The sequence below is a fragment of the Podarcis cretensis genome (genome assembly GCF_951804945.1).
Source record: "Podarcis cretensis genome assembly, chromosome: 12".
Lineage (NCBI taxonomy): Eukaryota > Metazoa > Chordata > Lepidosauria > Squamata > Lacertidae > Podarcis > Podarcis cretensis.
Window position 1 is genome coordinate 51,327,360 of NC_137181.1, and position 22,036 is coordinate 51,349,395.

The 22,036-nt window shown below is 46.0% G+C and overlaps 1 protein-coding gene across 3 annotated transcripts in view; it reads left to right on the top strand.

Annotated features, from left to right (window-relative positions):
- The first annotated feature begins 1,915 nt into the window (after nucleotides 1-1,915).
- Nucleotides 1,916-22,036, top strand: part of FBXL2 (F-box and leucine rich repeat protein 2) — a 36,177-nt gene continuing 16,056 nt past the window's right edge. For all 3 annotated transcript variants that reach the window (XR_013832162.1, XM_079947793.1, XM_079947794.1), the window contains exons 1-9: nucleotides 1,916-2,078; nucleotides 9,608-9,669; nucleotides 11,035-11,089; nucleotides 13,251-13,325; nucleotides 14,805-14,899; nucleotides 16,218-16,286; nucleotides 16,370-16,465; nucleotides 16,711-16,837; nucleotides 19,469-19,543. Coding sequence is in view for 2 of the 3 variants with exons in the window: in XM_079947793.1 (XP_079803919.1) it covers nucleotides 2,076-2,078; nucleotides 9,608-9,669; nucleotides 11,035-11,089; nucleotides 13,251-13,325; nucleotides 14,805-14,899; nucleotides 16,218-16,286; nucleotides 16,370-16,465; nucleotides 16,711-16,837; nucleotides 19,469-19,543 (657 nt within the window). In the remaining variant the exon portion in view is untranslated. The remainder of the gene's footprint in view (nucleotides 2,079-9,607; nucleotides 9,670-11,034; nucleotides 11,090-13,250; nucleotides 13,326-14,804; nucleotides 14,900-16,217; nucleotides 16,287-16,369; nucleotides 16,466-16,710; nucleotides 16,838-19,468; nucleotides 19,544-22,036) is intronic.

Genomic DNA, 22,036 nt, shown 5'->3' on the forward strand with positions numbered 1-22,036 from the left:
AGACCTGTCAGCAGCCTTCGACATGGTCGATCACGAACTCCTGGACCACCGCCTTGCCGACGTGGGGATCCAGGGCACAGTCCTTCAATGGCTGCGCTCGTTTCTCTCTGGTCGGGGACAGAGGGTGGCGCTTGGGGGAAAATTGTCATCCTGCCACTCCTTGGTGTGTGGAGTGCCTCAGGGTGCGATTCTCTCCCCAATGCTTTTTAACATCTTTATGCGCCCCCTCGCCCAGCTTGTCCGGAGTTTTGGGCTGGGTTGCCATCAGTATGCCGATGACACCCAACTCTATCTGTTGATGGATGGCCATCCTGACTCGGCCCCAGACACACTGGCGAGATGTCTGGAAGCTGTGGCTGGATGGTTACGTGGGAGCCGGTTGAAGTTAAATCCTTCGAAGACAGAGATCCTCTGGCTGGGACGGGGCGATATGGGATTGAGGGGGCAACTCCCATCTCTTGCGGGGGTGCAATAAGTGCCAGCACCGTCCGTTAAGAGTTTGGGTGTAATCTTCGATACCTCCCTCTCTATGGAGGCGCAGATTACAGCTATAACAAAGGCAGCATTTTTTCATCTCCGCCAAGCTAAGCAGTTGGCTCCTTATCTCTCTCGCCCTGACCTAGCCACTGTGATCCATGCGACGGTCACCTCCAGACTGGATTATTGTAACTCGCTCTACGTGGGGCTACCCTTGAGACTGACCCAGAAACTCCAGTGGGTGCAAAATGCCGTGGCGAGACTCCTTATGGGGTCTTCGCTGCGAGATCACATCCGGTACTATACCAGCTGCACTGGCTCCCGGTGGAGTACAGGATCAGGTTTAAGGTGCTGGTTTTAACCTTTAAAGCCCTATACGACCTAGGACCCTCGTATCTACGGGACCGCCTCTCCTGGTATGTCCCACAGAGGAACTTATGGTCTGCAAATAAAAACATCTTGAAGATCCCAGGCCACAGAGAGGTTAGGCTGGCCTCAACTAGAACCAGGGCCTTTTCGGCCGCGGCTCCAATCTGGTGGAACGCTCTGTCACAAGAGACTAGGGCCCTGCAGGACTTGACATCTTTCCGCAGGGCCTGCAAGACAGAGCTGTTCCACCTGGCCTTTGGTCAGGGCGCAGCCTGACTCCCTCCTCTGGCAATCTGCACAGAATTTTGCTTATTGGTTGCCATAAATTTGATTTTAATTTTTATAATGAAATGTTTTTAGAATCGTTGGATTATTTTGATTGTTGTTAGCCGCCCTGAGCCCAGTTTCGGCTGGGGAGGGCGGGATATAAATGAAATTTATTATTTATTATTATAAAGAACAAGAGGCGGCATGACTGAGGAGGAGCTGTCGGGGCGGCGAGAGATCCAGCCTCCAAGGAGCGCTTTGCAGCTGCTCCTATAGAAGCTGCCAAGGCATTCCTTGGGGGCCGGACCTGCTGCCTCTCCTGCCTGAGAGGGGGCCGCCTCACTTTGCTTCGCGGGTGGGGCCAGCCCCATTGCAACGGACGGCAAGACCGAGGGAGGGCTCCCCCCCACACACTTCCCTAAGGAAAACGGCACACGAGGGGCAGAATGCTGGTCCGCATAATTCCCCCTCCCCCCGCACCGTCTTTACAAAGGGGCATTCGGACATGTCATCGGCTCCCTCCCCCCCCCCCCCCCGCGTTCCGAAGTGTAGCGTTCCAGGAAAGTTCTGGATTCGCATTCCGTTAACGGTACCAAGCGCCCCTTAGGGCTCAACATCCGGGAACAGGCAGTTGAGCAAAGCGCCGCTTTCTGCTCCCCAACCCCCGCTGCCCTGCAGCTCATGCAAGCCCCGCCCACTTCGAGCGGCTCGCGCCGGCGGAGAGTCACGTGCCGCCGGGCTCCCCCAATCCGCCAAGGCCCCTCCTGCTCCTCGCTCTCGCGCTCCTCAGGGCAGCGGCCGCCTCCGCCTCTCACTCGGCTTCTCTCCCCGCCTCGCTCGCTGGGCGGCGCGCGAGAGCAGAGCGCAGGTCCCGCCGCCGCTTCAGCTGGTTGGTCGGTCGGCCGGCCTCTCGAGCGGCTCCTTCGTCACCGGGACAACCGGCGGCCCGCTATTGCCTCACAATGGTGGGTGGTTTTATTCTCTCCTCACCCCCCCCCTCCCTGCCGTCCAACGGACCGTTAAACCGCCGCCTGCCCCTCGCGCGCGGGAAAGCAGGCGGGCCGTTATGTGGAGATTCGATATGGGCGGAGATAGGTAGAGATAGACAGAGACGGCTATAGGTAGGGTGGGGTCTGAGGCGGCGGGGCCGGCGTTTGGGTGCGAGGAAGGTGGCGGTCAGGGAGGGGCGCGGCAGGGCGGCTCCTCTTTGGGGTCGGGCTCGAAAGCGGCATTGTGGAGACGGTGTCCGTGACGGGGAAGGTGGGTGGAGGGCGGCTGGGGAAAGGACCGGGCGTCGTCCTCCCGGCCTCACGGCACAAGCGTTGCAGGGCGGCCACGGCTCCGCACGATGCGCGTTAAGATGGAGGGGGACGGGTGGGGACGTCCGCAGGGGCCCGGCGGGACAAATGGTGCTGGTGGAGGCGCAGAGGCGAAACGCGAGCTTCGGGGCAGCGTCGCTGTGTGGTGGCGGCGGCGGCGGCGCGTGCACGCACGTGAGAACGGGCAGCTGGGAGAGGGCGGGGTGGCGGGCACCGCCCGGCCCCCCATCATCTGAGCAGGAGTGCCAACTGGAATACAATATTCGAGGAAGCCCCGCCCTGCATTATCGATCGCATGACGAGGTGCACCCACGCCCAATTGGGGAGGGGGGGGGAATCAAATATTTTATAGGGAGGGAGAGGGCACGAATGGACCTCTACCCCTAGGAGTTGGCGCCTGTTTTCTGTAGGGAGGAGTTGGGGAAAGGAAATGGAAGATCTCGGGGGACAGGAGATGAACCCCCCTCCTTTTTCCGCTCCTGTGTGGAGTGTTGTAGATGCATCAGCGCAGGAAATTGTAAGATGGCTTTCGTTGACTTCCCAACCTTGTTTTTTTTGAGTGTGGCACGAGTTTTAGGAGAGTAGTTTCCTGCACCTTTCTGTGCACCTTTTTGTATGTTTTTCACAAAGCTTGTGTGCATGTGTGGATGTTTATTGCACAGCAAACATCAGCATCAAATAAAACTTTTTGTTCTTGTCCAGTATAGATAGTGTATCTGAAGTACAGCTGGAAATCAAAACAGTTTGTATTATGTGGGGAAGCGGTTTGAATGTTTGTAGCTGCTGGCTTTCTTTCCTCATTTTTGGTCTGCTGCAAGTATTGTCACCCCATGTCTGATAAAGCATGCAAAATTCCCATTGTTACTTACTTGCAATGAAGCAGTTCACTGGAAATTACATTCTGATATTGTGTCAAGTTCATGCATTTAAATAAAATGCAGATGTTACTGCAGTTATAAATGGTCTTTTCCAACATTGGAAGAAAAGATAAATATTTCCTGAACTCTGGCTTCAGTAATCTTTCAATTTTCAAAGAATGGTCCAGAGGCTGTGGACTTTATAAATGAGATTAGTAAAAGAGAGAGCCTCCCTATTTAAGTCACCTATTTGTTGAGTAATCATTTTCTGAGATGCCAATAAAAAGGCTGGTTAATGGATAGCATGGGTATTGGGTATTTGCTGTTAGGCTGGGAGCAGTCAGTGCGAACACATTCCCCGCTCCTAGCCTGCTTCTGAGTACAATTCAAAATGCTGGTGCTTGCTTCTAGTGATACAGGGTTTGGTATTTGGAAACTTAAGGGAGCACCTGCTCCAACAGGAGCCTGCCTGTACACTGAAAATATTTGGAAGTCTACCAAAGTGAGGCAGATGGCAGTGACCTTCTAGGATGTGACCCCCTCCCCTTTAGAACCTTCTCCCCAAAGAGGTTCACTTGATACTTACAAACTTGTTTTTTGTTTGTTTGTTTTTTGCTATCTGGCAAGATCTATTTCCCCCCAAAATTATTTTTGTGCAGGCATTCTTGGTTGGTTGTTTATTGTTATTGGTTTTTGTCATCTTTAAATCAACCTTTTTTTTTTTTACATTGAATATAAACTTACAAAACCTCATACAGGCACACTCATTAGGAAGCTAGAATCAGCTCTTGCTCCTTTTTAGCATAGTTGCTTATTCATATCTTTGATTAAGCATTACCCACATTTAAGCAAACTCGTGTCAGCAGCAGATCCATGTGCAGAATCATGCGTACTGTCAATTTTTTTTAATTAGTGCGTGGGAGAAAGGAGCAGATGGCCTCTGCACTTCACCCTTAAACATTTCTTAAAACATGTCATTTTAACATAGTAAACTTCTCCCATGAGAAGAAAAATCTGAAAAAGCAATTTTAGGTGGAGAAACACATGAGGGTTACTGTTATTCTTGTTTTATATGGAAGTGCTGTCTTGCCTTGTTGCATCTTGAATGCATCCTAAGCCCTGAAAGCTAACTGAACCAGAGCAATAAAATGCTTGAAAAGATGCAGTTGTGCTGTTGAGGTGGGTGGCGGGGACAGGAGAGTAGATATAAACTCTAGGATATTCCAGGCTCCTTACTAGTATTTCAGTATTATTATTTTTTTTAAGTCTAATGTATGAAGAGAAAAGATAATGCTGACAGTATTCTACCAAATTTCTTCACTGATCAAAACAGGTTCTGGTATGACTGAAGTACCTGTCAGTTATTATAAGCAGATTAAATTAATGTTGTGTGCAGTGTTGTGTGACCTGACCCGACTATCGGCCACTTGAGACCAAGCCACTTGATGCCAGGGTGTTGCCTGACATCACCATCTGGAGGTGCATGCCTGGGGATCATTGGATCTTGACTGCTTTCTCACAATAATACTACAATTTGTAGAATTATATTAATTATGTTTCATCAGCACAATTGGAATGAATTTCAGGAACCAAAATGCTTTTTCTGTGTAGCCTATAGGGCAGGGGTCCTCAGACTTTTTTTTAACAAGGGGCCAATTCACTGTCCTATGCATACTGCACATATTTTATTAGTAGTGCACAAAAAACAGGAAAAACAATACTATATTTAAAATGAAGAATGATTTTAATCAACATAAACTTTTGAACTGTGCCAAAACTGAAGTTGTTTAAAGAAAGAATGATATGTCTGCAATCCAGGACTCTCTTGAAAAGTATGTTTGGAAAACTCAGGAACCCAGATTCCATGAAAATCAGCTACAATTAAATTGTAATGGGGGGGTTGCAATAAAAGGCTGCAGCTTTTTGCCAGTTTGTTGACTGGAGATTTCCCCCCAGCTCTCCCCACATGTCTGCCGCCGCACACCCACAGGCTCACACAAGCAAAAACATGAGAGAGAACGGGGGACAAATCTTTCTCCTGTACACAAATCCCCATTCCCCAATTCTTTCTTTGGGGATACATGTGCCACCTGAGCTCTAGGAGGCTTACATGCGAGTTTGGGGGGGGGGAGAAGGAGGCGAGTAAAGCCCTGGGGGTGTCCAAGGACACCAGTTGCCGGCTGAAAGCTCTTGGCAAAACCTCGGGGAGAAGAGAGAGAAAAGTTGCTGCCTTTCCTTTGCCCTCTGCCATGACTCTCCGCTTGCGGCAACCTTCCTCCTCTCCTGTTGCCCCACTTCTTGGTCCCCCTCCTATCCATCCTCTTCCTCCCCTCTCTCAGCAGCTGCCTCTTGTCACCAGACTCCGACCAACATCCCTGGAGCTGCACGGCTCCCCCACCCCCAGAGAGCAGCCTGGGAGCGCATGGCAACGGTGTGCAGTGTGAAGCCTTCCCACAACTCAAAGGCCTTCCCGGAGCTGTCAGGGGAAAGGGGAGGCTGCTGGCAAAGCCCACTGGTGGGCAGGGGGCCAGTAGCCTAGCCGCGCAAAGCGCAGCAGCTGCTCGGTCTGCTGCTTAATAGAGGGAGGGGGCCCAAGTGCCGCTGCCACCTTGCCGGCCACGACTCCCCGCCGGCCCCCTTGCTGCTTCCTCCCGCGTCTCTCTGCTCAGCCCCCCGCTGCTGTGGGAGCCATGAGCGGCTGCTGAGGTGGCAGCTTCGACCGCCGGCTTCCAGCCTCCTCTGGTCTCAGGCAGCGCTCTTTGGTGGGCAGGAGGGGCTCTGCCGGCGCACCTGCGCATTAGAGAGTCAGAGCCATGGGCAGCTGCTGAGGCAGCGGCTGCGACCACCGGCCTCCAGCCTCCCTGGTCTCAGGCAGCACTCTCCTCCAGTGGGCAGGAGGGGCTCTGCCAGCGCATCTGCGCATTAGAGAGTCGAGAGCCGCTCTTTTGCCAGAAAGCGGCTTCCCTGGGTGGGGAGGGAACGAGAGAGACCCATCCTCTTGCCGAGATGGGAGGGGGGAGGAGGAGACTGAGCAGGCTTTGTCCTGGCCGGCCGAGCTGGATTAACAACCCTATTGGGCCAGATCTGGCCTGCGGACCTTAGTTTGAAGACCCCTGCTTTAGGGGATAGATTTGATTCTTTCCACCCACATTTTCCTGTCTACATCACACAACTGGCAAGCTGCTATTTTACCCTGTGTGGGAAAAATGCAGGTATATATATATACAGTCGTACTTCCACTTACGTATCCCTCCGGTTATGTAAACTTCGGGGTATGTAAGCGGCAAACCCAGAAGTATATTTCTGGGTTTTTGCCACACACGCATGCGCAGAAGTGCTCTACCGCCGAGCGTGCTTGCGCAGAAGCAGTCTCCAGTTCCGAAAACCTTGGGATCCAGCTGGACCTCTGGAACGGATCCTGTCCGCAGCCGGAGGTACCACTGTATATGTATTCAACTGAGGGCAAAAAACAGCTTGGAGTGATCTGTCTTTTTGTTTGTTTGTAGGAGTCTTGTTTGACTCCAACCCCAAACGGGATTGAAGACATGAGGCAAATATGGAGTGAAACTGGGACTATTTTTTTAGCATACCTGCAACAACTATGTAACCCTGAACACTCCAGTGTATTGCCTATTGGCATCTTTGCTTGTTTGTCCTCACAATGGCTCCTAGCAAATGCTCCCAGCAACCTGATCAGTTATCTTGTCTGCCAACACCTTTGTGGATGTTGAAGAGGCTCCTGGAGTATTGTGGCATTTAAGGTGTTAAGCAATAAGACTGTTAATACTCTTTTCACTTTCCCTCATGCTGGTAAGCTTTGAGAGAATGATTTGGGGCAGTCCTTATCCACATTGCTGTCTTGGTGTGCTTAGTCTAGTTCATTCCCTGACCAGAACTAACTTTACCCCCACTTCACTCCACAAAGCCCAGATAGACTGAAGTAGATCATGGACCCTGACCAACAGTCAATCTGACAAGTAAAAAAAAAAGGTAGAAATCCTACTTGGCCCCTTTAAAGCCGACCAAATAGTCCTTAATGGTTAATATGTGGAAGGCTTTATTTTGGGAATATACAGGGACATTATATAAAGTTGCTGAGATAATGGATTTGGGGCTTCAGCTTGCCTTACCCACGTAACCGTTTTGATAAATTTAAACCATAGCTACTCACTTTTTACACAAATGAATCAGACATGTGTGATCACTTCAGTGCTAAGTGGGAAAAATGAATAGTCTATGAACTAGGGCATTTTTAACTCCAGTCGTGCTGCTATGCTGAAAATATTGAGAGCCTGGGGAGAAGAGAAGAGGAAGTAATGGCAAATGGGGATGCAAAGTGGGAAGGAGATTTCACTCCCCTCACTTGTACACCCCCTTTGGTGTTAAATTATCTGCCCTTCTCCATATGAATATCACTGATGATATAAAACTAGAAAGGAATAGTGTAATTGGAAGAAGATTCTCTATTATACAGCAGGTTATCTTAAAAAATTTCAGGGATTAGATCATGTTTATGCTGAGGTTAATCATTTGGGAAACTAGGCTTGTTTTCTTCTAATAGTTACCCTCTGAACAGTTTTCCAGGCAACATTGGTTAGAATTGCTCTTTTCTTCCTATTTATTCTAGCTGTCAGCTGTTCAAGATGTAAAGCAGTATTCTGCAATGCTTTCCAACCACTCTCAAGTCTGATCCTCCTGTAAGCCATCACAGTGTTATAGCCAGTCCCCCTTGGGAAAGTGGGGGGGGGGGGGGAGGAGAAGCCTTGCTGCAGATGTTTTGTCAATTTTCTTTCTCTGCTTGTGAAACGGACACAGATCTAGGTTTTGTACTGTAGCCCTCAGGTTTTAAAAAAATGCCAGGGAATTCATATCATAGAACACTCCTGTCTTCATAACTTGAAGTAATTATAAGTAATTTAAGAAGCGTTTTTCAGTGCCATTTAATCCTGTCTTAAATTTTAAAATAAATTATGTAGCTTGGGTAATTTTTTGAGGAAATTGTGCTAATACCAGAAACCATAAAACACTAAAAATTCAAATTTGTTGCAGCATAATCTTTCAGGGACATGGCATAAATGGCTTTGACTATGTTAATCTTTGTTTGCTATAGTTGAGTAGCACAACCAACCTTCTGGAGTATATTCACAGTAATGAAGCTGTTGAATTACTCAGCAGTTTTGAATCAAAGCCATCAGTGCCATTGATGTGATTTTCAAGCTTTCACATATATAGACCTCCATTAGTTTGTTAAAATGAGTATTTTAAAGTTAGGGAATTTCTAGACTTTTCCCAGTTGACGCCCTCTCAAAAACTGTCATTGGGGCAGGGGGGCGGGGGATAAATATGTGGAATCCTTTAAAAACAAACAGACCCTAAACATTACTACTTTAAGAGGATTAAATGCATTACGTATAATAGGGAATTGTATCCAGGGGGTGGGGGTGGAATTGGCTAATAGCATAATTTCACAAATGCATGTGCTACGATATTTATGTTTTATAGCAGTGTTCATGCTTCCACTGCTGCAAAAGGGAGAACACATTTAAATTTAGTTATGAAACTTAAAAGTTGATACATTATTTTATCAGCACAAAGATTACAAAGGAACCCAATGTGGACTGTGGTGGTGGCCTTCAGATATTGTTGGCATACAGCTTCTGTCATCTCTGACAATCAGCCATTGGGTTAATGAAAATTAGAGTACAACTGAATCTGTAGGGCATCATGATCTAAAGCCGTGGTTCCCAACATGGGGCACCCCCCCACACAGGGGGGTGATTTGATTGGGGGGGCCAAGAATGAGTTAGACCAAGTTAATGGCCTTTTAAGTGACACGGGTGGCGCTGTGGGTTATACCACAGAGCCTCGACTTGCCGATCAGAAGGTTGGCGGTTCGAATCCCCGCGATGGGGTGAGCTCCTGTTGCTCAGTCCCTGCTCCTGCCAACCTAGCAGTTCGAAAGCACGTCCAAGTGCAAGTAGATAAATGGGTACCGCTCCGGCGGGAAGGTAAACAGTGTTTCCATGTGCTGCTCTGGTTCACCAGAAGCGGCTTAGTCATGCTGGCCACATGACCCAGAAGCTGTATGCCGGCTCCCTCGGCCAATAAAGTGAGATGAGAGCCGCAACCCCAGAGTCGGTTGCAACTGGACCTAATGGTCAGGGGTCCTCTCACCTTTTAATGGCCTTTTAGGCTTCCTCCATGTGAATAGTTCACTTTTTGAATAACAATTACATATAACGGGAGGGGCATCAGGATTTTACAGATGTTTAGGTGGGGCATCTCAGAATACTGTGGTTTCTTTCTCTTTCTTTTTAGGCACTCTCAAATGATGATGAAGCTCTTATTAACAGAAAGTTACCAAAAGAACTCCTTTTAAGGTAATTCTACATTAGAAGTTTATAGTTTTAATGTGATTATTGCTTATAAAATGGATTTCATTGGTTTCAAATTTAAGTTTTATGAAAACTTATACATGCCTAGTTTTAACTTCATTTGTTGCAAAAATGTGTCAGTTTGAGGATAGCTTTTTAAAAGCGCGTTACCTATGCAGCTAGGAAACAATAGCTTTTCCATTGTTGTCAATTGGAATTTTCTGTGAAAAAATCAAGCTTTAGAAAAGTTGGTAAGTACAGGATATTTTTTTATTATGGCATGGGAATGGGAGGGAATTTGCATAAGAACTAACAGAGAATTGACTACTCCACTTGGAGTTGAGGCTGGATTTCCATTATCTCTTGGCTCTCTTCCCCCATACTTTGCCCTTTTAAATTTTAAAGCAACAGTGGAGAGGGGAAAAAGTTCCAATTTTGATGAGAGCAGTGGAAGAAGGGGCTTCTTTCATCCTCCATATACCATTGTTCTCAAGCTGCTATTACCCCTGTAGCAGATAAAATATAGGCATGAAATATGAGTTTCATATTGAGTGTATGAGCTGCTGCAGATATAATGTTCTCTTAACTCTTTCCAAAGTTAAAATCAACTATCCACCATAAACCTCTCCTGAGCGAAATTGCTTTTTGGTTTGCATTTACAGGTACCAGTGACAATTAAAAAAGTTCTATTCCTTTCCTTTGCTTGATACAATCAAGTGGGACTTCTAGACTCTTCTGTGTGGCTTAACTTTGTGCAGTGAGTGTGGCAGCTGAGACTTTGATTTTCTTCTTAAGCACACAGAACAGCATAGTTGGGCAGAAGGGTCCTGAGTTACATAACAATATCTAGTAGGCTATTTCCTAATTATAGTTTTCTTACCCTTAGATTGATGGGAACAGAAAGGTCTCAAAGAGAGTTTATCTAGTAACTTACCTAGAATTGTATGGAATATATATATTGCAGGTATATGATACACCAGGGGTTGTCAACCTGGTCCCTACCTGGTCGCTAGTGGGCATTTCAGGATTCTAGGTGGGTGGTAGGGGGTTCTACGGCACAAGCTGAATCCCTCCATCAAGCACTGGTGGGTAGGAAATTTTACTATCAAGAAAGATGCATTAGTGGGAGGTAGGTATAAAAAGGTTGACTGCCCCTGTGTTACACCTTGCTGTAACATTCTTCAAGCTGTGACTATATGTGAGAAAAGTTCTTATAACTGCCTTTGAAACATCTTTGGTTGGCAGCTTTCAAATACTACCCTGATCTGACTGATCTATATGTTTTTAACTTGAGTTAATATGTTTACAGGAGTACGTTAGAATGGATTGTTGAAGAACAGTTTTACTTCTTTCTTTTTTACTTTCTTATAGAATATTTTCCTTCTTGGATGTAATTACCTTGTGTCGATGCGCACAAGTTTCTAAGGTACTGCTAGGTATTTGCTTTGTAATTTCATTTCTTCTCTAAGTAAAAAAATGAATGTATAATGTACACTTACATTAATTGTCTTTGGAATCTCACTGTTTTCACTGTATAGCAGAAAAAAGAGTGTGCTTGCAAAGCTTGAATGGTCCTTCTTCCTCTTTTACCATGAGGGGGAGTTTGGATCCTTTTTCAATTAACCATTTTTTAGTGTGATGTCTGAATCCTGAACTGTGGTTAATGATGGCAATGGTTTATTGAAGCAAACAAACTTTAAAAGCCACAATATGAAGTTTGTTTGCTTTGGTAAACTATAGTAAATATCCACAGCCGTTTATTTAAAACATAATGCTAAACTGTAATTAACTAAAAATGGAAGCAGAGTTTTCTAGCCGCCTCCTTGCATCAGTGGAGGAGCAAGGGGAGGTGATGAGCCTGAGGCTTATTCAGTACAGTGGTACCTCGGGTTAAGTATTTAATTCGTTCCGGAGGTCCTTACTTAAATGAAACTGTTCTTAACCTGAAGTACCACTTTAGCTAATGGGGCCTCCTGCTGCTGCTGTGCCGCCGGAGCATGATTTCTGTTCTCATCCTGAAGCAAAGTTCTTAACCTGAAGCACTATTTCTGGGTTAGTGGAGACTGTAACCTGAAGCGTATGTAACCCGAGGTACCACTGTAACACCAAACCATAGTTTATGAACCATATTCCCTACATTTCAGCTTGGTTCTAACATGTATAGATGGGGAAACAATTGATGTGGTGGTAGAATAATAATAATAATAATAATAATAATAATAATAATAAGCATTTATGAAAGCTGCAATCCTGTATCCACTTGCCTGGGACTAAGCCCCATTGAACTTGGGGTTATTTCTGAGTGGACATGGATAGCAGTGCTTTCCAAGCTTTTCATGTTGGTGACACACTTTTTAGACATGCATTATTTTGCAACACGGCAATTCAGTTTTACTAGCAAACTAGAGATGCTCTCCAGAAGTGGAGCATGTATGCAAGCCTCCCGGGATGGGTGTGTTTGTGCCTAGCCCCCACCCTGCAGCCACCTCCTTGTGCCACCATCCCTGGATCTGAGCTTTGCAAGGCCGCTCCGGGAGGATGGTGTAGGGACACGACAGACATGCATCCTGATCGAATGGCTCATGGTTGCCAGGACCTCCCTGAGCAGCCTTGCAACACTTGGACCTGAGGAGGGCAGCATGAGAAAGTCGTAACCATGCACAGCCTTTCAACTTGGTTGCAGCCTTGGTGCCTGCTTTTGTGCTGGAAGGAGAAAGCACAGAGTGGTGGTTTTGTTTTTGTTTTACTTGCTACAAACCTGGAAATAAGTTGTCCTTGTTTTTCCCCTCTCCTGCCCCCTGGTGAGGGTTAAACCTAGAGACTGCTCCATTACTATTTCAATACTAGACACACCTTCCTATTCTGTTCTAGCTGCCCTGGGGAGAAAGAGAAAATTGGCTTTGGGATTTCCTAGGAGTATTGTTGGGGGAGGTTGGTGCATTTGGAGGAAAGATGAGCAAATAATTGCAAAAAAGAGAGAGGATTTGTTGCTGATTTTCAGGGTGTGCCGCTTTGCTGCTTGAGAGGCTTCAGTAGCTTCAACAGAGGGAGAATAGTAATTCTCCTAAGGTAAAAAAAAAAAAGGCGATCAGCTTGATGTGACACACCTCCACACTGCAGCTGATACACAGTTTGGAAAGCTCTGGTGTATAGGGTCACATTGTTTAACAGCCCTGCAGAATGGCTTGTGTGTATTAGCTCCATATTGTAGTTTAAGCTAAACAGAATAGAGGTTTGTTTAAGGCTTCCTAGTGAGTTCATAACTGAGGTGAAATTATAAATTGGCTCACAAGTTGCACTCCTAGCTACTTTATTATACCAAGTAAGTATTATTTCATCTAACTTTGCATTTAGGTAATATTCTTGCACTCTTACAGGATATTTATCTCTCAAGAAACTGGGCCTTAAAATGTTGCTTTAAAAGTAGTTTCCCTCAACTAAGGACCATTTTAAACATGGAAAAATCCTAGTTCTGAATTCTTCATGCTTTCATCATACGTTTTGTGAGTGATGTTTTGAAAAGACATTGGTTATTATGTTGCGCATATACAGCAAGCATATATGTATGTGTTCTTTGTTTATTTTAGTCTTGGAATGTGTTGGCCCTGGATGGGAGTAACTGGCAAAGAATAGACCTTTTTAACTTTCAGACAGATGTCGAGGTTCGTAACACATAACGTTTTTCACTATCATAAAAACAATGTAAAACTGAAACTTTAAAGTACAGATTTGATTTAATTTTACATTTTTATCTAGCATTATTGGTTGAACTTTGATTTGAAAGTAGTTAATTGCTTTTAATTATCTTTTTTTTAGAGCAACAAGCAACTAAAACCTCATCTGACCTCTTGCCCACTGATTGCACTGTGTCTGGTTTCATTTTCTTTCTTTGTTACATTGCAAATAAAGTAAGGGATAATAATGAAAAACTGCTTTTCTATACATAAAACAAATGGTGGCCAGGCAGCTTTCGCAAAAGGTTGAAAAATAATTTACAGGTTTTACCAGGTGAGGGGATTACACAATGCCTTGAGCTTTCACTGTCTCCTCTTCATAATTCTTTTAAGGTATTCAATTATTATTATTATTTTCTTAAAACAAATATTGCAAACTTTTATTTTGTATTTTCTTAACAGAAATCAATGAAACTTTTTGTAAGGAATGTTTTTCCATATACCACTGAAGCTTAGGACTGCCACCACCATTGTTGCTATAGTTCATCTTTTTCCTCTTTGCACCAGTCACATAGTGAGAGAGAGAGAGAGAGAGAGAGAGAGAGAGACGAAGCCTAACTATGTCCTGTTCTGGTCTGGGGCAGGACCACAGATAGCTCTGAATGAATGGCTTGATCTGACAAATGTTGAGCCCATATTGAGCCTTTTTAAAGCCTCTGCCCTCATACTACCTCTCTTAGGCTCCATCCCATTGTGGATAACATTAGATTCTTAGAGAGGCCAACCCTTTTTAAGATCTTTAAATTCTTTAGTACCCTCTGGCTTGAAGTTGGGTACTGCTTGAATTCATGACCTGCATCATGATGCACTCTGCTGTTATGGGAGATAGATGGACATATTGGATCATTATTATACACCGAGTTTTAAATGTTTTTGTGTGGTATCTCTCAGTTGTTGCAACAGAAAGCACTTCCTAACATTGATCTCAATCCTGCACATACTGTCCTGATTCCAAGTTGTTATGTTTCAGTTAGGTTAACAAAGAACTAAACTTCAGACCTATAGAAACCTAGAATGGGGCATTTCCATCCTGGCAAAGAGGAAAGGTTGTGGTTTAAATTGGCCCTGATTTAGCAGGTTCTTTATACTTTAGTTGAGCATTTCCAATACTGGAACCTACATACTTACGTGGTGTGAGATTTCTACCACCATGTAAGTTTTATTTATTTATATGTATTTTTGAAGAAATCTGTGTATGCTAAAAGTGATCATTTTGCCATGTCCTCATATGGCTCTTTCCAGTATCCCTGGCAGTTCATTTAAATAGAGTTGGCTTGAGGCCTTCAGCAATAAAAACATTTTTTGTTTTGTTTTTGTCTGTTTTAGACATTATTCTTCCTGGTTTGGTGCTCCTCTTGAAAGGCATCTGGTTAGATATGAAGTTGATATTTGTTTCATCTATTTAAGGGCCGGGTCTTAGAAAATATTTCCAAAAGATGTGGTGGGTTCCTGAGACAACTGAGTCTGAGAGGCTGTCTTGGGGTTGGAGATACTTCTTTAAAGTAAGTAATATTTTAAAAGTTGCTCTTTTTAAATTGCATTACAGTTTTCAGCATCAACCATGATGGAAAGGTGGAGGCTGCAACAAGTGTTTGAGTAGAATACCCAGTACCACATTGACCAACTCTGGATCACGAGTACAACGATACTGATGAAAATGCCAGTGTAGCTGAGCTCTGAACCCAGAATTGGTTAGTCAAAGGGGGAAGGGAGTCTGCCATTGCTGACTGGAACAATCTAGACAGTGAGAGGTGCATTGCCTACAGTATCCCTATAAGTAGCTATTCTGTCACAAGCATTACATCTTGCAACCACTGACATGCTACTCACATTTCCTGGCTAGCTGGTTTTGTGACAGTCCCCTGTCTGGAATAAGGTACAATAAACCTGTAGTTCCTGGCTAGAAGCTATCAAAACTCATTTTCCTCACCTGCGGTACCATCACTGGAAAGAATGTAGGGTTGTACAACTTTTGAATGCCAGTGTCTCAGCGGTGTAGGGCCTGCCAGACCCCATCAGTGCAGCACCTGTTGGAAACTCCCAATGTTCTAGGTGCCTTTTGTGACAAGGAATTTCATTAGCAGTTTCTGAGCTTCTGGGCGCAATACTGCACCTAAGAGTTCAGATTAAAACTGCAGAGTGGAAGGAAAAGACTATTTTCTCCCTTCCCACTTTCAGCTACTCTCTGAAGACTGGAGAAGAGACCCTCTTAAGAATATTAGGGGGGTAGGCAGGGGAAGGACTAGAACATGTGAAAAATGAACATCACAATTTAGCTGCAGTTCATTTATTTAGTTTTGTACTCTTGTTATAAAAAAGCAAGACATTCCGTTGTTGCACCCATAACCTAGGTTTAAGGTGCCATTTAGCTCCTAGCTTTCATATCTCAGTTTCTAACACTGCCATTAGAACTGTCTGGCAACAAGGTTGTGAATGGGATGTTAAAAACCTGGTCATGTGCATTTTAAGTCCTTTTCTCTCCAGTCATCATAGGATCAAACTGTAAGTCATTTAAAACAATTCAGAAATTCTTACCATAATTAACATTTTACTTTAATTGTTTGGGGAATTCCAGAACAGCTGTGCAGAGACACTTTCTCCTTCACATGATGGCATAATAATTAAAGGAATGGATATGAGATTAATAAGTTGCAAATAGTTTTTTAGTGTGAAAGCTCTGACAGAACCTGAATATTATCTCAAACACAGCCAACTGTGTTTCTGATGTATTGTAAATGTTAAGTGCCTGATGGGAGAGTGCATTAGTACATAAAAATGTGCTCTACTTATTTGTGCTTTTTAATTTTATTGCTTTTGCAGAACATTTGCACAGAACTGTAGAAACATTGAACATTTGAACCTTAATGGATGCACAAAAATTACTGATAGGTAAGCCAACGGTGTCGGATGGGAAAACTGATGTTTTTAAAAAATTAGTTCGATTCATTTTTACTGCCTCTCTTCCTTTACAGCACTTGCTTTAGCCTTAGCAAATTTTGCCCCAGGCTAAAACATCTGGATCTGACATCTTGTATTTCCATCACAAACAACTCTTTGAGAAGTTTAAGGTAAAGCTTTTTATTATTCAACTTACATTGAAATGATTTAAGTTTATATCTGGAAATCGACTGGTGCTGCCTATTAATAGTATTGCTGGTGTTTAAATCTTTATGACTGTGTGTGGCCTTTCCCTCAAGATTTTGTTCTGTGGTGGCTGGCAGTTACCTTTAATATTTGTTAAGAAGAATTTAATTTGGCTCTGCTGCTATAATAACTACTCAAACACAGTGCTTTCTTTTCTTTCTTGTTGCAGTGAGGGATGCCAAAATCTGGAACTCTTGAATCTTTCCTGGTGTGATCAGATTACAAAAGATGGCATTGAAGCACTGGTGAAAGGGTGCAGTGGACTAAAAGCACTATTTCTTAGAGGATGCACACAGGTACAAACCTGCTAAGGTACCAAGTTGAACCCATAAGAGTTAGTTTTATATTGGGGTATCCGACAAAGTTTTTTTTGTTGTTGAATAATAATAATAATAAGAATAATAATAATAATTTATTATTTATACCCCGCAAATCTGGCTGGGCCTCCCCAGCCACTCTGGGCGCCTTCCATGGAAACCAAAAATACAGTAAAATATCACACGTTAAAAACTTCCCTGAACAGGGCTGCCTTAAGATGTCTTCTGAATGTCAGGTAGTTGTTTATCGCTTTGACATCTCGTGGGAGGGTGTTCCACAGGGTGGGCGCCACTACCGAGAAGGCCCTCTGCCTGGTTCCCTGTAGCTTTGAACCGTCAGAAGGCCCTCGGCGCTGGACCTCAGCGTCCGGGCAGAACGATGGGGGTGGAGACGCTCCTTCAGGTATACTGGACCGAGGCCGTTTAGGGCTTTAAAGGTCAGCACCAACACTTTGAATTGTGCTCGGAAACGTACTGGGAGCCAATGTAGGTCTTTCAAGACCGGTGTTATATGGTCTCGGTGGCCGCCCCCAGTCACCAGTCTAGCTGCCGCATTCTGGATTAGTTGTAGTTTCCGAGTCACCTTCAAAGGTAGCCCCACGTAGAGTGCATTGCAGTAGTCCAAGCGGGAGATAACCAGAGCATGCACCACTCTGGTGAGACAATCCGCAGGCAGATAGGGTCTCAGCCTACGTACCAGATGGAGCTGGTAAACAGCTGCCCTGGACACAGATTTGACCTGTGCCTCCATGGACAGCTGTGAGTCCAAAATGACTCCCAGGCTGCGCATCTGGTCCTTCAGGGGCACAGTTACCCCATTCAGGACCAGGGAATCCTCCACACCCGCCCGCCTCCTGTCCCCCAAAAACAGTACTTCTGTCTTGTCAGGATTCAACCTCAATCTGTTAGCCGCCATCCATCCTCCAACCGCCTCCAGACACTCACACAGGACCTTCACCGCCTTCACTGGTTCTGATTTAAAAGAGAGGTAGAGCTGGGTATCATCCGCATACTGATGAACACCCAGCCCAAACCTCCTGATGATCTCTCCCAGCGGCTGCATGTAAATGTTGAAAAGCATGGGGGAGAGGACAGAACCCTGAGGCACCCCACAAGTGAGAGCCCAGGGGTCTGAACACTCATCCCCCACCAACACTTTCTGAACACGGCCCAGGAGGAAGGAGTGGAACCACTGTATGACAGTGCCCCCAGCTCCCAGCCCCTCAAGACGGTCCAGAAGGATGTTATGGTCGATGGTATCAAACGCCGCTGAGAGATCCAGCAGAACTAGGAAACAGCTCTCACCTTTGTCCCTAGCCCGCCGGAGATCATCAACCAGTGCGACCAAGGCAGTTTCAGTCCCATGATGAGGCCTGAATCCCGACTGGAAGGGATCCAAATGGTCCGCTTGTTCCAGGCGTGCCTGGAGTTGTTCGGCAACCGCTCGCTCAATCACCTTGCCCAAGAATGGAAGATTTGAGACTGGGTGATATAGTTGGCCATGGTGGCCGCATCTAAAGATCGTTTTTTAAGAAGCGGTTTAATAACCGCCTCTTTCAGCGGGTCTGGGAAGGCTCCCTCATGGAGGGAAGCATTCACCACCCCACGAAGCCCATCGCCCAGTCCTTCCCGGCTAGCTTTTATAAGCCAGGATGGGCAAGGATCAAGGAGACAAGTGGTTGGTTTCACTCGTCCAAGCAGCCTGTCCACATCCTCGGGGGTAACAGATTGGAATTGATCCCACACAACTTTAGACAGAACTCTAGCACTCTCCCGCCCCGGCCCTGCTTCTTCTACTTCTTCCTGAATCTGAGCGATTTTATCTGCAAAAAACTTTGCAAAATCATTGCAGGAGAACATGTGGCCCATACTGGGCCCTGATGTTGCAGGTGGTTCCGCTAAATTGTGAACCACCTGAAAAAGTCTCCTGCTGCTGTTTTCTGTAGATGCAATAGAGGCGGTAAAGAAATTCTTCTTCGCCGTCGCTTTCGCCACTTGGTAGGCTCGACGTTGAGCTCTAAGCTGTGTCCAGTCGGATTCGGAATGAGTTATCCACCACCGGCGCTCTAGCCGTCTTAATGATTGTTTCATTGCCCTCTGCCCTCAGATGCGTGGAAAGCCACGGGGCTGTCCGGGCTCCATGCAATCGGAGAGGGCGCTTCGGAGCCAAACAGTCAGTAGCCCTGGTTAACTCCACATTTCAGCGGGCCACCTGGGAATCGGCTGAAAGGCCATCAACATGGGATAAAGCATCCCCTACCACTCTCTGGAAACCATTTGGATCCATTAAGTGGCAGGGGCGGACCATCCGAATTGGTCCCACCTCCCTGCAGAGGGGATGGGTCGCAGAGAAGTCCAGTTGCACCAGGAAGTGATCTGACCATGGCACTTCTTTCGTTTCGCTTTTACTTAGTGTCAGATCACCAACATCCATAGAGGTAAACAGGTCCAAGGCATGTCTGCGGCTATGGGTTGGGCCAGACCTATTCAGGGACAGCCCCATGGAGGCCATGCTTTCCACGAATAAAGCAGTATTCATTTATTGACGTGATATTTTGCCATGCTTATGTCCACTTCTTCTGCCAATTTATTTTCTTTTCATTAATACAGCTGGTAGATGAGGCGCTTCACCACATTGAGACTCATTGCCATGAACTGGTTATCTTAAACTTGCAGTCATGCATGGTAAGTACTTCTCTTTGCACTTTGTAGCTTCTATGATTAGATGGAAAAGGTCATTCTCCTAGGATGAAAACTACAGTGGTACCTTGGTTCTCGAACTTAATCTGTTCTGGGATCCGTTTTGAGGAAATTTTAATGCTAGGCTTCAGAGTTTAATATTGAGAATACACATGTACCAAACAAGCTTCTGCCATGCATTCAGAATTTTGAAAATATTGTCTTACAGCTAATGTTCAGTTTGTCCTGGTTGTTCCATTTTCTTTTATAAAGTGCCACTTTATAAAAGAAGATATCAAAAATAGGAGCCTAAAGTTATTAGGGCATATCAAAGAAGGGGCAAATAATCAATTCCAAGGTCAGGAATTTGGTGCACATGACATGCCAAAGGTAGGGAAATTGTGGCCGTTCGGATGAAGAACCATGAACTTGAGCCAGCACAACCAGTAGTCAATAATTATTTGAATTTGGCGAGGGACACAGTCCTCAAGTAATCTTGGTGTTCCCTCTTCCAGCTATGCCTGTCTTTCTCCTCTATCACCGAGAGAGGCTGTCCTACTATGGTTCCTGCAAGATTTCTTTTCCCTAGACACCTAGATGAAGATGGTATTAGGTGCTCAGCCAAACAACTCAGTCATGGATCCGTTATAGCCAACACACACAAAAGGGCACATCATAACAATTAACCTTCAGTCTCCCACCAAAGCAGTGATAACGCCTAACAACTTGTGCCATGCCATTGCTAGGAGCTCCACAGCAGTTCCCAGCTAGCAGGAAAGAAAGGGATCAATAATAATAATAAATAATAATAATAATTTATTATTTATACCCCGCCCATCTGGCTGAGTCTCCCCAGCCACTCTGGGTGGCTCCCAATCAAGTGTTAAAAACAATACAACATTAAATATTAAAAACTTCCCTAAACAGGCCTGTCTTCAGATGCCTCTTAAAAATAGCATAGCTGCTTATTTCCTTCACATATGAAGGAAGGGTGTTCCACAGGGTGGGCGCCACTGCCAAGAAGGCCCTCTGTCTGGTTCCCTGTAACCTCACTTCTCGCAATGAGAGAACCGCCAGAAGGCCCTCAGCGCTGGATCTCAATCAATCAATCAGTCAATCAATCAATCACCCACCCTGCATGATTGCTGATGGATTTAAAAAATGAGGAGATGTGGAGTGGGGGCCAGGTGATTCACATTTCCCCTTCTCTATAGTAGCTCACAAAAAAGTCTCATCAGTGCCCTCCCATTGTTTCCCAGCCTTTTTCTTGCTTTCCTAGAATCATGAACTATAGTCAAACCTTGGTTGTCAAACTTAATCCGTTCCAGAAGACTGTTAGACTTAAATGTTCGACAACCGAAAACTGAAAGCGGAAGCCTCAGTGCAATAGGGAAATTCAAAATGGAAGCCGTGAAGCACCTTCGGCTTCCAAAAATCGTTCAAAAACCGGAGCAGTTACTTCCAGGTTTTTGGCGTTTGGGAGCCGAAAAATTTGAAAACGGACCCGTTGAAGAACCGAGGTTTGACTGTAATAGTGATTTCTTGACATACCGTATTTTTCGTCCCATAGGACGCTCCGTCCCATAGGACGCACCTAGTTTTTTTGGGGGGAAATAAAGGAATTTCCCCCCCTTTATTTCCCCCCCAAAAGCAGGTCGGGGAAACGGAACCAGGTCGGGGAACAGCGGGATGGCGGCGCTGCGCCTCCCTGCTGTCCCCCGAGCTTGTGGGGCTAGCCGATGTCTGTCCGGCGCACGGGGCGCTCTGCTTCAGGGCGCCCCGCCCGCCGTGCGGCAGGCTGCTATCCGCAGCGTGGGGAGCCAGGCGGGGAACTCCTGCAGGGCTCGCCACGCTGCGGATGTCTGTCCGGCGCGCGGGTCGCTCTGCTTCAGGGCGCCCCGCCCACCGGGTGGCAGGCTGGTATCCGCAGCGTGGGGAGCCCTGCGGGGAACTCCCGCAGGGCTCGCCACGCTGCGGATGTGTTCCCAAAGCGCCGGGCACTCTGCTTTCAGGGCGCCCGACGCTCCGGAAAGCAGGCTGCTATCCGCAGCCTAGACATCCCTGCGGGACCTCCTGCAGGGCTGCCCAGGCTGCGGATGTGCTCCCGAAGCGCCGGGCGCTCTGCTTTCAGGGCGCCTGATGCTCCGGGAAGCAGGCTGCTATCCGCAGCCTAGACATCCCTGCGGGACCGCCCGCAGGGCTGTCTAGGCTGCGGATGTCTTCCTGAAGCCTGGAGAGCGAGAGGGGTCGGTGCGTACAACCCCTCTCGCTCCCCAAGCTTCAGCGAAAGCCTGTATTCGCCCCATAGGACGCACCCAGATTTCTCCTTCATTTCTGGAGGGGAAAAAGTGCGTCCTATAGGGCGAAAAATACGGTAATTATTGTTTGGCATGTTTGCACGCAAGCTTCTTTCTTTTTCTTTTTGGCTGCTAGTATACTTGCTTCCTTCAGCAAAATGCATATTACCAAGGTTGAAAGGAAATCCATCTTTGAAATAGT